Source organism: Hemiscyllium ocellatum, chromosome 18 (genome assembly GCF_020745735.1).
Source record: "Hemiscyllium ocellatum isolate sHemOce1 chromosome 18, sHemOce1.pat.X.cur, whole genome shotgun sequence".
Classification (NCBI taxonomy): domain Eukaryota; kingdom Metazoa; phylum Chordata; class Chondrichthyes; order Orectolobiformes; family Hemiscylliidae; genus Hemiscyllium; species Hemiscyllium ocellatum.
In genome coordinates this window covers 30,128,762-30,145,243 of record NC_083418.1, presented here as the reverse complement: position 1 = coordinate 30,145,243, position 16,482 = coordinate 30,128,762, and the positions used below count along the sequence as shown (strand labels likewise).

The following is a 16,482-nucleotide window of genomic DNA, read 5'->3' as shown; positions in this document are numbered from 1 at the left end:
ACCCCCCCACCAACCCAACCTCCACTCCCAGCACCTTCCCCTGCAACTGCAGGAAATATAAAACTTGCGCCCACACCTCCTCCCTCACTTCCCTCCAAGGCCCCAAGGGATCCTTCCATATCCACCACAAGTTCACCTGCACCTCCACACACATCATCTATTGCATCCGCTGCACCCGATGTGGCCTCCTCTACATTGGGGAGACGGGCCGCCTACTTGCGGAACGCTTCAGAGAACACCTCAGGGACGCCCGGACCAACCAACCCAACCACCCCGTGGCTCAACACTTTAACTCTCCCTCCCACTCCACCGAGGACATGCAGGTCCTTGGACTCCTCCATCGGCAGAACATAACAACACGACGGCTGGAGGAGGAGCGCCTCATCTTCCACCTGAGAACCCTCCAACCACAAGGAATGAACTCAGATTTCTCCAGTTTCCTCATTTCCCCTCCCCCCACCTTGTCTCAGTCGGTTCCTTCAACTCAGCACTGCCCTTCTAACCTGCAATCTTCTTCCTGACCTCTCCGCCCCCACCCCACTCCAACCTATCACCCTCACCTTGACCTCCTTCCACCTATCACATCTCCATCGCCCCTCCCCCAAGTCCCTCCTCCCTACCTTTTATCTTAGCCTGCCTGGCACATTCTCCTCATTCCTGATGAAGGGCTCTGGCCCGAAACGTCGAACTTCCTGTTCCTTGGATGCTGCCTAACCTGCTGTGCTTTAACCAGCAACACATTTTCAGCTCTGATCTCCAGCATCTGCAGACCTCACTTTTTACTCGAAGATTATCCACAGTTGTCAGATGCTTGGTCCAACCAGAGTCTGGGGATCTGTGTCCTTGCAGTCAGGGTTAAACCACTGGCAGTCCTGCAGGTCAAGTGCAGTCAGTCTAGGGAATATAGGTAGGTCTGTTGGGGTCCGTTGAGTACTGGAGACATACGACATTTCTTCCCCAAATAGCTGTTAAGATGTGCCAGTGATGTGCTTATCAGATTGTAATGCTTGAACTGGAATGGTGGTGAGGTGTCCCCAGTGAATGAGTAGGAAGTGCAGAGGACTGGAGTGGTTAGTAGTTTGGGAGGAGACAGGTGGTGAAAGCTGTTGACTGGACATAATGCCTGCAATACTGACAGTTGTTGTCTATGAGCATCAGTGAGATACTTGTGCAATGACAGAGTTGAAGTGAATGGTGGCCCTGAAAGTGGAGTTTCTCAAGAGAAACTGGTGGCAACTTACTTGTCAGGAACACTGTAGATCAGTGACCTTTCTCCTGCACTGCTGGAAGTCCATTCAGATTTGGGACACAGTATTGACCCAGGCTGCTGTTTGGGTTCAGGATGACGTTTTCTGCTAATGTGGCTTTCAAAGTTGGTCTGCGGGAGAAAGCATGCATTTCCATTCCACCACCCATCTACCAGCAGCTGCCAGTCGTGGTCTGTAAAGCGGCTGTGAGCTTTCTTTTCCTTTGGGTGACAATGATTAAGCATCGCAATGTAGGAGCCAATTTCTAGTGCACAGTGTCTGTGTATGCTACACAGCTGGGTGTTAAACATGGCACCAGTAGCATGAATGTCAGAAGATCCTGGCAGTGGTGAACATTTCTGCTTCTCCTGCCATGCGATTTCCCCAGAAAATTGCCCAAGAATGGTTCCAAATTAATGAGATGAAGAATGGAAGACTGCATATGGAAAATTTTCTGAGCCGTGGTGGACTGGGCACCAAGACTCTCACTTGATAAACCACTTAACTGCAAATGGGAAAATTCTGCCCACTGACTGCTAATGTGTCACAGTTCAATGACAGAACGATATAGAAACCAGAATTCATTTAAAATACTGAGAGAGCAATAACATTAGTTTCCTGATCCACTTAATTATTCATTCTTAGCCAAAGCCAAATTAAAATCAATTTAAAATGTTACGATTTTTAATGAGGTTTGAACTGACTGGTCAATGTCCAAAAATAATCACTATGCTAGGAATCTCTAAATTTGAACACATTGGGAAATTATGGAATTTCAACTTTTGGAAAAATGAAGACTGAATTCTACAATTTCAGCTAAATAGAAGTTGGATATTGTCTTTCATAACAGGACCCAAGTTCAAGTCTCATTCAAAGTCATGGTATGAAAAATTTCTACCTCTAGGGTTCCCACATAAAATATATAGCAGTTTGCATTTATGTGGTGCCATTAGCAAAAACATCCTAAAAGCTTCATGGATACATTATTGGATAAAAAATCAACACACAGCCAATGGAGGAAATATTAGGAAAGGTGAATGAAGGTTTTGTTGACTATTGGGTTTTAATAGGAAGTCTTAAATGAGGAGATATAGTTTGGAAAAGTTGAAGGAGCAAATTCCAGAGCAGTACAAGAATGGCCACCAATGCTGAACAAAGTAAAATGGTGAATGTTGAAACTGGACAAAGGCAGCTAATCCAGAGGGATGTAACCTGGGGATGACTACAGAGATACATACCTAGAGATGGTAAAAGGGCTAAGGTAATGAAGATTATGGTTTAAAATTTAAATTGTTTGGTGACAGGGAGCTAGTATAATCAGAATGAGTTGATGATTTATTGGGAAGACCTGGTGTGGGAAAGGGAGCAAGAGTTATGAATTTGATGGAGTTGAAGTTGATGAAAAATGAGTTTTTGGAGAGAACCAGGGTAGTAAAATAGCCATTTCTGAATGGGAGAAATTTATATATATAAAACACTGTATCTTGTGAGACAGTGGAGAATGAGCTTTATTCTGAAATTACCTGCAGCATAGCTAGTCTTAATGAGGTAAGGTTGAAGTAGGGGAATATTTCAGTTTTCTTGCAGTTCCTTGGTGACAATCAACCTCCTCTCCCATCCCTCCTTATCCTTACACCTCTTTTGAATATTATTATGCTAAAATAGTAGCAATGCATTATTTCTGGACAGGTAGACTTTGGAGTGGGAACATAGCTTTAAAAGTCAGCTGATCAAAAAAAGTTCAAAGTTTGTTTGGTTGGAGGTGTTTTGCATTCATCTCAGGAAATTAGTCTGTGGCATTGAATGGTAAAGCTCACAGATAGTTCCTGGCCCTGTTCAGCAGGACGGACTCCACAAAACAGCATTTTAAAAATCTCCATTTATCATGTCACAGACTAAAATAGTTTTAAAAAATTTATGTCCTGACAATATCTTTTCATCATGACTTCTTCATTTAATCAATGGTCAAATTATTGACCCAGTTAGAAGCAACAAAAAAATTAAGCAAGCCTCAGCCTGGTGGCTTTTGTTCACCAGATAAGTGTTTCAGTTCAACTAAACCCTATCAGTCACAGCAATTCCCCTGGGTGCAGTGAGCCAAGTGCAGGCTGCATTCAATGTACTTGGAAGTGGTGCAGTCAATCCTGGATTCAGCTAGTTGTGGCAGCGTACCTGCATAAAATATATCTATAATTCTATAGAAGTTCTATCAGTTCTAACGAGGCTGTCTCAAACTATCACAGAAGCATTCTCCTCATCTTGTACAAAATAAATGTGCCAGGAACCAGAAAAATATGGAATTACAGAAGCAAAACACTTCCTTCACTTAAAGACTAGTGAGCCTGTGGAATTCTCTGATACAAAAAGTCGTTGAAACCAAGACATTGAATATTTTCAAGGAGATAGATATAGTTCTTAGGGCGAAAGGGGTCAAAGGATATGAAGGGATAAAGAAAGAAACTGGATAAAACAGGATGGAATTAGTCAGGTTGCTCAGTTTGTATGCTGTTGTAGAACTATGATCTTTCCTTGTATGTCCATCAGATGCACAGAAAAGAGAAAGCAGAAACAGGGTACTGAGCCGGAGAACCAGCCATGATCATATTGAATGGCTTGATTGGCCGAATGAACTACTTCTGTTCCTATTTTTCATGTTTCTATATAATCTATAACTTCTAGATCATAGAGACATAGAGATGTACAGCATGGAAACAGACCCATCAGTCCAACTCATCCATGCCGATCAGATATCCCAACCTAATTTAGTCCCATTTGCCAGCACTTGGCCCATATCCCTCTACACTTTTCCTATTCATATACCCATTCAGATGCCTTTTAAATGTTGCAATTGTACCAGCCTCCACCACTTCCTCTGGCAGCTCATTCCATATACGCACCACTGTCTGCATGAAAAAGTTGCCCCTTAGGTCCCTTTTAAATTTTTTCCTTCTGACCCTAAACCTATGCCCTCTAGTTCTGGACTCCCCCATCCCAGGGAAAAGACGTTGTCTATTTATCCTATCCATGCCCCTGATGATTTTATAAACCTCTATAAGGTTACCCCTCAGCTTCTGATGCTTCCTGCTTATTCAGCCTCTCCTTATAGCTCAAATCCTTCAACCTTGGCAATATCTTTGTAAATCTTTTCTGAACTCTTTCAAGTTTCACATCCTTTCAAAAGGAAGGAGACCAGAATTGCACGGAATGTTCCAACAGTGGCCTAACCAATGTCCTGTACAGTCGTACATGACTTCCCAACTCATATACTCAGTGTTCTGACCAATAATGGAAAGCATACCAAAGGCCTTCTTCACTATCCTATCTACTTGTGACTCTACTTTCAAGGAAGTATGAACTTGCGCTCCAAGGTCTCATTTTTGAGCAACACTCCCTCGGGCCTTACCATTAAGCTCTGATGTGCTTTTCCAAAATGCAACACTTTGCATTTATCTAAATTAAACACCATCTGCCACTCCTCAACCCATTGGCCCATCTGGTCAAGATCCTGTTGTAATGTGAAGTAATCTTCTTCACTGTCCACTACACCTCTAACTTTGGTGTTATCTGCAAACTTACTAACAATACCTCCTATGTTCACATCCAAATCGTTTATATAAATGATGAAAAATAATGGACCCAGCACCGATCCTTGTATCACTCCCCTGATCACAGGCCCCAAGGCTGAAAAGCAACCCTCCACCACCACTGTCTGTATTCTACCTTTGAGTTAGTCCTGTATCCAAATTGCTGGTTGTTAACTCATTCGCCAGAGAGACTTTTATTTAATTCACCCTGTCAAAACTTCTCGTGATATTGAAAATATTTATTAAGTTATCTCTGAATCTTCTCTATTTAAAGAACAATCCTGATAAACAGCATTTTATCTCCTTTCAAAGGCCTTTCAAAGGCCTTTTTATCTTTCCTGAGGAATGATGCTCCCCATCACCTTGCCATGCCACCTTGGGGATTTTTCAAATGGATAGCAAGGTCTCTGTTCATCTGCGCTTAACAAAATTGTGCCTTATGTAAGATCTCATCTTCCCATGTCAGGCCTTCTGAAGTACATCGTTTCACACACTCCAGTGTGAACTCCATATGATAGGTTTCTGCCCATTTTGCCACCTTGAAATCCAGAACAATTTTCCAATTTTGTGAAGCTTAAAAGTAAGGGATTGCATCATTTAAGACAGATATGAGAAGCTTTCTGCATAGAAAGTCATGAGAGTTTTGAATTCTCATCATCAAAGTGATGGAAATAAAGTCTTTGAATCGATTTAAGGTAGATAGGTTCCTGCTGAGAAGTGAGGCAGAGTGTGATCACGAGAAGGCAGGAAATCAGGATAATTCGATCAGCCATGATCTCATTGACTGATGGGCATGCTTGTGGATCAGAATGACCTCCTCCAGCTCCTGATTTATATGTTCTTTTGCAGCCCATTCCATCCTGTGTAACAGGATTACACTTTACAGACATGAAACTCTTTCACAATCATAGTCTGGTGTGTATGATTTTTATACAGCATTGCATGATATTGTTGATAGTAAAATGTTCCATTCTACACTATGTTTAATTTTTTCTCTCTGCACACTCAGACTGTTCAATAAATATCTCTGGGAGTGTTCAATGCATTATCTGAGGGCCCTTCTCTCTCTGTTATCTCCCAGTGACCATGCCATGTATAGTTGCTGATATCAGGAACTGACACCTCGACAAGAAAAATCACCCTGCTTATTTTTCTTGCTTCAAGTCAGTAGTACTGGTAACTTTGGAAGATAGTTGAGAAAGTTGGGTGTGTGTGTGTGTGTGTGTGTGTGTGTGTGTGTGTGTGTGTGTGTGTGTGTCCTGTGTGTTTATTCCTGTCTCACTGAACAGTGAAGCCCTCTTTTTTGACTGCAAAAGTAGGACGGTCACTTTGAGGTGCAATTAACTTGTTTTACTGTGATGTGTAGTGAAGGACTTAGTAATGTAAAGTGGGTAAGTTCCAAAGCCATTGGAAGCTAAATTACGTAGCCTTTGAAAACATGCGGCAAGATCACAATCAAATTAACCACAGCCAATGATTGAAATACAGACAGCATACAATTTTTATGCTGTTTGCTCATTGTCATCATTTTTTGTGAAGCCAGTTTTCGTTATTCATTGGCTGTATGCGTTAGGAGGGGTTCCAAATTTGCAACATCCTAACAATTCTTGAAGCTAACCAGAATAGGTCTGAAATCACTCCACTGAGGCCGACATCCCGTCACCAAGTCACCGTTTATTTACATGTTCCTAGTACTCTGGCTCAGAATCATTCTGTGAAGTGAGGAGATACCGAATGCCACGCAAGGTTCACTAATTGGCTCAGGTTAACAACCCCAATCAAGGATCTCATTGTCAACGAGATCCACTTGGTCTCAAGGGTGAGAACCCCAGTTTTTGACAGACCTTCTGAGTGTTGGGCCAGCTATGTTTTGCTCCTGTCCTGTTTGTGAGGTAGCGGCTTTCATGTCATCTGTGTTTGTTCAGAACTGTATCACCTACCTGAACTTTGTATGTCATAGGCTCTGACCTTGTGTTGGCTTCACCTCATACCCATGCAGGGCCATTTCCATGGTGCTGGCACCAAATATTATCCCCTGAAGTAAAGTGGTTCTCTCGCTTCGAGGAGCATGGGGCTGGCATTGGCACTCTTGCTGTGTATGGCAAAAAATGCTGACAGTTTTTCAATCATCATCCTGGAGTCTGTTGATTGAATTCTATGCAAGTTTGAGTGGGCATCCACAATGACCAGGACCATTGAGCCCATGAAAAAAACCAGCACAGTGGATGTGTAACTGATTCCAGTGTTAACCCAACCATTCCCATGATGTGCCTGCGGTGACAATGTTTGTCCTTGTTGGCAATCTGGGCACCGTCCCATCAACGCAGCTATGTAGGAAACAAGTCCTGGCCACCAAATATAACTTGTTGCCAACATTTTCATTTTGGAAACCCCTGGATGATCCTGGTGGAGTTCAGCCAGTATCTGGTGGTGACCTTTATTCAGGACAATTATTCTCACTCCCCATAATAATATGCCATACTCTATGGTGACAAGATTCTGAATCCCCTGTTTATATTGATTATCCAGGGCTCCCTGATTGTCCCAGGTTAACAACCCCAATCAAGGATCTCAGTCAATGAGATCTACTTGGTTCCAATCACTACTGGGTCAATCTCCCATCACACACACACACACACACACACGAATATGTGGAAATTTTGAATTTTTAATTGCAAAGTGAGTTTCTTAGAAGAAGATTGTGGAGGTGAACTTCATGGCAGTCTGGATTAGTCTGAGGGAAACGTGTCTGGGCGGGTTTCTCTTTGGAGGATCGGTGTGGACTGGTTGGACCGAAGGGCCTGTTTCCACGCTGTAGGGAACATAATCTAATCTGCTGCCCTTATCCTTCTGGATGATGGTAGTTGTAGGTTTAGAGCATGCTGTCCAGGGAGCCTTGGTGAATTTCAGTGCTGTATCTTAGAGATAGTACACACTGTTTGCTGCTACCACTGAGCTTCAGTGATGGATCGAGTGAATCTTTGAGCATATACTACCAATCAAATGGGCGGCTTTGTCCTGGTGTCAAGCTTCTTCAGTGTTTTTGGAGCCCTACTTATCCAGACAATAGAAGATTAGTCCATCACTCTCCTGACTTATGCCTTGTAGATGATGGACAGGCTCTTGGGAATGAAGGGTTGAAAAATGTGGTGCTGGAAAAACACAGCAGGCCAGGCAGAATCCGAGGAGGGGGAGAATCGACGTTTCGGGCATAAGCCCTTCTTCGTTCCTGAAGAAAGTCTTATGCCCAAAACGTTGATTCTCCTGCTCCTCTGATGATGCCTGGCCTGCTGTGTTTTTCCAGCACCACATTTTTCAACTTGGGAATGAAGAGGTGACTTACTCGCCACAGTATTCTTAGCCTCTGACCTGCTCTTCTAGCTCTCTGGATCAACCCCTCCAGATGTTGCTAGTGAGAGATTCAGTGATGGTAATGTAATTGTCAATAGGTGGTGGTTAGATTGTCTAGATAGTTACTGCATGGCATTTGTGTGGCATGAATATCCCTTGCCACTTTTCAACCCAAGCCTGGAAATTGTCGAGATCTTGCTGCATTTGGACATCAACTGCTCCAGGACCTGAGGAGTTATAAATGGTGCTGAACATTGTGCAATCTTTGGCAAACATCCCCACTCCTGACCTTATGATGGAAGGAAGTTCATTGATGAAGCAGTTGAAGATAGATGGACCTAGGACTCTACCCTGAGGAACTCCTGAATAAATGTCCCACAACTGAGACAACTGACCTCCAACAACCATAGCTGCCTTCTTTACTTCTAATAGCGGAGAGCTTTGATCTGATCTGTCGGTTGTGTGATGTTCTATCTATAACATATTGTGTGCACTGTTTAACATGTTTGTAGTTTTGTGTTGTAGCTTCATTGGATCATTGTTAGATGTGCCTGATGTTGCTCCTTTAATGCTCTCCTATGCTCCTAATTGAACCATGCATGTTCCCCTGATAATGCTTGTGAGGAATATACCACATGAAGTCATGGATTTACTCAACACGGTGTTGTGCTCCAGATAATTGGGAAGTTTGGCAGAAATCCTGCATGCAGTGTCAAGGGAGGAGCGTGGAACTATCTCTGCTTCGAGCATTGTGCTGGGCTTCCAACTTACCCTCTTCCAGCAAGGAAATGGTGACCAGCTCCTGCAACATATTTGCAGATCCCATCATAGTGCAGATTCTGATGGCCAATTTCTGAGCTCCTGTGGCAGTTGAAGCACAAGACCCTTCCCAGTATCAAGGTGTTGGTCAGACTGAGGTCACACTTTTACACACTGCCTGTGCTGGGGGAGTTTATCGCAGAGTACACAGTGGATCACTATTTTGGGCAAATGGCTGGTTTGATGCTAAATTTCCATGCTCATTAAGAATGATTACTTCAACGTTGGAGATGATGGAAGTCGCTCTGGAACTGTATACAAAAGATAGTTAGCACCTTCAAGGGTTGAGGTGGGGTGGCAGTGACCAGGAAGTTTTTGTGGAAACATCATATAGGAAAGCAAGACGCATGTTGCTTTCAGAAAGATGTACGTGGATTGTGCTGTAAGAAAGTGGACTATCGGAAACGAAGTAACATCTTAAATTTTAAGACAAAAGTATAGATCAGGATGCGGCGATCCCATGAGAATTCTGGGTGAGCTGGCATCCTCTTCTTTCTCCCTGAATGACAGCCAGGCTCTGTGTTTCCAAGTGACATGAGGGAAGCAGGAACCAGAGATACCTCCAGTGAGAAGCAGGCACTCATCTGATCTCTGTTACCGAAGTTGCTTTCAGTTGACCCATGTATAATCTGATAGAAACAGTGCTGGGTAGACCAGTTGCCTCACAGCTAGCTAGAGAAATGGTTCCCAAACTGTGGGTTGAGACGCCATTTGGAACTGCAATCACATCCTCCTGCAAGAAGAACAAGGCCCAGGCAGTGTATTGCATGTCTGTTCATTGCTGTTGTCTTGGTCTCTCTCTCTCTCTCTCTCACTCTGGACAGTCCTGCCTCATACCAACATTATACAGAAGGTTGATGCACGAGTCATTGATTATCTTCTTGTTTCTCTCATCTTTTCTCACTGAATTTATCAACTGGATCGGATCTTGGCATGAGTGGCCTGGTCCCTGAGATATACGTTGTTCTTAAAACCATTTTTAAGAAGTTATGTGCAGGGCATTCTCTAACTTGAGAGTTCCTGTTCCTTGGCCCCTTTTGGAATCCACTGTGCATTAAGATAGGAATCTGGATTAACAAACAGGTTGATTTGAAAAAAAAACTGGAGCCTGAGGAGGAGTCAGTCTTTAATTGGGCAGGCCGAAGGGGCTTGTGCAGGGAGTAGCTTTCCTTATTATTACATGAAGTTGTCTGTAAAGAGATGGTGTCAAACACAGAGATTCCCTCCTAGCCGTGTGAGTGAGTGAAAGGTTAGTATTCGGATAATGACTGTTTAGAGTGTGAGGTTGGGCAGAGAAAGGTTTGACTAAATCTAAAGCTACGATCGCAGGGTAACATGGAGAACTTCCTGAAACCTAAACAAGTATAAACAAGTTTTACAAAGTCCTTCATAATTACATTTTTAAATGAATATATGTCAATGATTTGCAAACTTTAATATGAAGAAACTGAATGTAACCATGTTGCTGTTTTTTTGTTGGCATCTGGGGTTATATTAATTATATAGAATCAAAATGGGTCACATTGGAAAATAGTTTGGGAAGCACTGCCAAAGTGGATTCTCACTACTTTATCTAGAGATTGGCTCAACACTCTTTCTGCTGGCCTTTCTCTATTATATGCTAAATACAATATATTTTGCTCACCATCTGTGGTCACTTTGGGTCAGATTGCCAATATGTGCTAACAGGGACCATTTCATTTATTTTATGCCGAATACTCAAGACTTTTAGTAATGGATTTATATTGTCAAGCCATTTCCATGTAGGACCCTTACCAGGCAGTAAACAGGAATTGTTTCATCTTGTTGTGTTTAGCTGCATTTATATTCCAGTCCCAAATATTGAAGGTCAATATTTTACCTACGCCTGACCCTATATTTCGTCAATTGAAAAAAGGCAGTGAGGGTTTTACGAGAAGTGCAGTCATGCAGACTCCCACAGCTTTAAACCAATTGTTTTCTTCTGTCTCTCCCTACAGCTATGTATAGTGGCTTGTCTATCAGCATCTTTTTTGCTCTCCTGGGAATCGTCTGTCTGATTGGAATTACGAAAGAGTCAAAATACTTGCTCACTGTGGTAAGTAGCACATTGTTTGGAACATATTACATCAGAGGTTATTATTCAAGCCACAATTAGCAAATGAGTTTAAAGTCACCATCAGGCAATGTTACAATGAAATGGAAGGAGTACACTGTTACCCTGATTCCATTATTCATGGGTCACAATATATACTATAATGAATTCCTGATATGGACAATCACATGTTTCCTCCATGTTAGACTAAGAATGGAAAGATCTATCTAATAAAAACAAAATTATCAATTTATCACAAAATGAAACCCATTCAGTTAAGATACAAAACTAGATAACACAATTTGTAGTATTAAAATATAATATTCCTTACACAAACGTTTCGTTCCCTGGCTAGGGAACATCATCAGTGCTATTGGAGCCTCCTGTGAAGCGCTGCTTTGATGTTTCTTCCAGTATTTATAGTGGTTTGTTCTTGCCGCTTCCGGGTGTCAGTTTCAGCTGTAGTAGTTTGTATGTGGGGTCCAGGTCGATGTGTCTGTTGATGGATGTTCTTGCCGTTTCCGGGTGTCAGTTTCAGCTGTAGTGGTTTGCATATTGGGTCCAGGTCCATGTGTCTGTTAATGGAGTTAGTGGATGAATGCCATGCCTCTAGGAATTCCCTGGCTGTTCTCTGTCTGGCTTATCCTATGATGGTAGTGTTTTCCCAGTCAAATTCATGTTCCTGGTTGTCTGAGTGTATGGCTACTAGGGATAGCTGGTCGTGTCGTTTTGTGGCTAGCTGATGTTCATGGAATACACACATAGACAAAGAAGAAACCATGGTATCATTCCACGTGACGGCACTGTTCACATCAATTGACAAAACCCTAGCCAGAGAAACAATAGCCAACCTACTGGACATACATAACAGAACACAGGAGGCCGAACCTATCAACAAGGACGGCATACTTAAACTACTAGACCTGTGCCTCACCACACACTTTACATTCAACAATCAGATATACGAACAAATCAACGGTACACCCATAGGATCACCAATCTCGGGACTCATAGCAGAGGCAGTTATGCAAAGGTTAGAACATACAGCCCTACCACAAATCCAACCCAAACTCTGGATCATTACATAGATGACACCTTTGTAATCATCAAAAACACAGAAATAGAAAAAACACACCGAATCATCAACGCCACACTCACAGGAATACGATTCACGAGAGAAGAGGAAAAGGATAGCCAACTCCCATTCCTAGACTTGTTAGTAGAGAGAACACCCAACGGAGAATTCACCACAAGGGTACACAGGAAACCAACACACACAGACCAAGTCCTAAACTATGAAAGTAACCACCCCAACACACACAAACGAAGCTGCATCAGGACACTATTCAAAAGAGCCACAACACACTGCAGTACACCAGAACTGCGAAAAGAGGAAGAGGAACACCTATACAAGGTATTCGCCAAAAACGGATACCCATGCAACTTTATCACCAGATGCCTAAGAGATAGACCACGGAACGAGGACATGCCACAACCAAAAGGACTAGCCACACTACCATACGTCAGGAGCGTCTCAGAACTGACAGCCAGACTACTGCGACCCTTAGGACTCATAACAGCACACAAGCCAACTTCCACACTCAGACAACAACTCACTAGAACAAAGGACCCAATAGCCAGCACGAGCCAAACTAATGTAGTCTATAAAATACCATGCAAGGACTGCACAAAACACTATATAGGACAAACAGGAAGACAGCTAACAATCCGCATCCATGAACATCAGCTAGCCACAAAACGACACGACCAGCTATCCCTAGTAGCCATACACTCAGACAACCAGGAACATGAATTTGACTGGGAAAACACTACCATCATAGGACAAGCCAGACAGAGAACAGCCAGGGAATTCCTAGAGGCATGGCATTCATCCACTAACTCCATTAACAGACACATGGTCCTGGACCCAATATACAAACCACTACAGCTGAAACTGACACCCGGAAACGGCAAGAACATCCATCAACAGACACATCGACCTGGACCCACGTACAAACTACTACAGCTGAAACTGACACCCGGAAGCGGCAAGAACAAACCACTATAAATACTGGAAGAAACATCAAAGCAGCGCTTCACAGGAGGCTCCAATAGCACTGATGATGTTCCCTAGCCAGGGAACGAAACGTTTGCAGCAAAAACTTCCAGCTCGGCGAACAGAACCACAACAACGGACACCCGAGCTACAAATCTTCAACCAGACTTTAATTCCTTACACACTCTCTTCAGGTAAAAGAAAGTACAGATTTCTCTCTGCGGTCATTTACTTCAAAAATACTTTCTGGTTGTTCTTGGAGACATTAACAGAACTATGAGGTGTATCATGTTCTGAGGTTTGTTGCTATGGTGTTCTTGCACATGTGGTCAATTCATTAACCATGCATGGTTGTCTCTGGGGTCTTGGCAGACATAGCTTGCTCAGCAGTTACTGTATTGATAAGCTTGTTTACTCTCCCAGAAGAACAATCCAGTTTAACCCTGATCTCACAATTTTTTTTCAGACGCAGGAGACCCCAACTAGTTAGCCTTCCTCACAAGCATTTGACCGTAACTAGTCACAGATACTAGAAGCACTATCCAAGCTAGTCACTGTTTAAACAGGCCCAGTAGGGGTCTATGGCAAAATAAATAATTATCATGTGATTTCAAAGAGTGCACTGTTCAACAAAAATAGTTCAATCTCCAAAGACCATTTGATTTTTTTTCAAACCTGTCCCGATATCCACAGAATCTGAAACAATCCAATTCATGACTAGAATGCAAGACTAAGAAGACATGATGTGGGCATGCTGGTGTTGGAATGGAGTGGACAAAGTCAGAAGTCATATAACACCGGTTTATAGACCACAGGCTTATTTAAAATCACAAGTTTACAGAGCACTACTCCTTCGTCTGGTGAAGTGATTCTCTCTCCACCATGATTAGTTCGTAGAGTTTTTGATTACTTGCTACCTTGATTAGACTCTCGTCATGGGACTCTAGTACCTACTCATGTTATTCCAGCCATTTGGTTTGTCTCTTACATAATCTTTTTCTTATTAATTAAGGTTGAGAGATAATTACAAATAATCAGTTATTGGTCATCCCTTCACTTGTTATTCTGCTGTTGACACTGATTTCACCTGATGAAGGAGCAGTGCTCTGAACTATAACGTGGTGTTGTGTGACTGTGACTTCCACAAAGAAGGCCAACTGTTCACAAAGCAGAGACTTTGAAGGAAGCAGAGACTTTGAAGGAAGCCAAACCAACAGGGACAAACCACCACAAGTGGATAAAAATTAATACCAAACCAGAAGTGTAATTAGTTAATCACATCCATCTTCTCAGTATGTTAATCCCCAGGATCTAAATTCAAATTAACTTATCCAATTCCTAAATACATGTTTTCCAGCATTTACCTAACTGATGAACAAAGCTTAAAAGTACCATTATATCCCATGTATATAACACCAAAAGAAAATTACATCTGTATTTGCATTTTGTTTTGATTTTAAATTTTCTGATGTGAAAAGTCCAGCTAACCTGTATGCCATTTTCACCACACTTTGGTAAAGAAAATCAATATTAATTTCATGGAAATCAGAACCACACTGCTGTCTCACAGCGCCAGAGACCCAGGTTTAATTCCAGCCTCGGGCAACTCTCTGTGTGGAGTTTGCACATTCTCCCCGTGTCTGCGTGGGTGTCCTCCAGTTTCCTCCAACAGTCCAAAAATGTGCAGGTTAGGTGAATTGGCCATGCTAAATTGCCCGTAGTGTTGTGTGTTGGGGAATGTGTGGGTTGCTCTTCGGCGGGTCGGTGTGGACTTGTTGGGCTGAAGGGCCTGTTTCCATACTGTAAGTAATCTAATCATTATAGTTATTGCTGAGTTCAAATCACAGCCAGGTGAGCTGTAGCCTGCTGGAAAATACAGAGAGTGAACTTTATTTATTCTGAAAGTGTTGTACATATTCCCTCATTATGAATAAAGCATTGGTGAAACATTGACAGAGATTCATATAAAAAGATTGAGAAACAAAAAGAAAATGTCCCTGGAAATATGGACCGTCACTTTATTGTGTAAGTTGCACTTTAAATCAATCACATACCACTAGGGAGCAGTAAAGGGCTGTTTTTACTATTTATATGAGTGCAAATGGAGAGCAGGAGTTTCTGTTCAGCTACATTAGTTTCTCCAGCACAGTTCACCCCAGATCAGCCAAACCAGAAAAAAATATGTTCAGGATAAATTGAATTTCCATGATGTTTTGTGGTATTTTTTTAAAAAAAAGCTATTTTAGAAACAAGCTTTGCCTAAATATTGCGCATGCCCAGAATTGAAGTCATCACCATTGGGAGTTTCAGCTGACTGTATTCATTTGAAAGTATTTGAGACAGAGTTAAAAATAAAATTGATTATTTTACATGCACAAACACAAATTGGTACCCTTTTAAAAAATTTTAGGACTTTTAATTGACTAAATAAAATAATTGCCTTCACAATGAATAATTAGTTTGTTAAAATGCTTGTACACAGATGATGAAATGGTTTGAATCATCAGAAATAAGACAATAATAATTCTGGATGTATAATTCCAATAATCAATTAATTAAGTTCAGTATACAGTAGGACAACTCATTTTAGTTGCACAACAGGGACTGTGCTGGTTTAAGTGTACTGCTTTGAACTTTGTCAAACTTAGCCAACTTCAGTTTACAGAGAGCTGCATATTTCAAAAACAATTGCAAAGCATTTGGGAATGTAAAGAAGCAGATGAGAACACTGCAATCAATCTGGCAGATTAAAGTTTAGAAAAATACTATACATCTAGCAAGATGCAAATGGAAAAATAGATGAGTTTTTTATAACCTCCTCCTTACTTTTCCTACCCACTATCCATTTTGTCTGCTCCTGAAGTTATTGACACATGCTGGCTCCAATACATCTGCTTGTTAGTTCACATCTTCTTCACTATTTTCATGAAGCAGTTGAAATAAGCTGTATATGAAATTTCTTTTCTTCCAGTGCAGAGTTTGCGACCTCTTGAAGAACATTACATCTAATTCTAGTCACTTGAGAATCCTGAATTGTCAGTACTTGATGTTTGGTAATCACACTCAGTTGACCAGGTTCTTATCTCCGGAATATTATTCCTTTACTTGCCCTCTCTGTCTTACGGTCCTCCATTTAGGCACTAATTAAAACTGACCTCTTTAACCAAACTATTGAGGCTCTAATGTTATGCACCGTTCCGTTCCTGGGAGCAGAGGCATAAAATCTGGTATTACCATACTGTCATGGGTTTGTACATGCTTGGGAATGAAGTAGTGATGACCAACTCACCCCTAGGGTGATTGAATTTCTTAAGTGACCAATTAATGGCAATTTAAGAGCCTCCTTTCACC

At 41.9% G+C, this 16,482-nt stretch overlaps 1 protein-coding gene across 1 annotated transcript in view; it reads left to right on the top strand.

The window, feature by feature from the left end:
- LOC132824391 (tetraspanin-32-like) overlaps nucleotides 1-16,482 on the top strand; it is a 75,370-nt gene that overhangs the window by 12,410 nt on the left and 46,478 nt on the right. Inside the window, exon 3 of the mRNA XM_060838813.1 lies at nucleotides 10,981-11,078. Within this exon, the coding sequence (XP_060694796.1) occupies nucleotides 10,981-11,078 (98 nt within the window). The remainder of the gene's footprint in view (nucleotides 1-10,980; nucleotides 11,079-16,482) is intronic.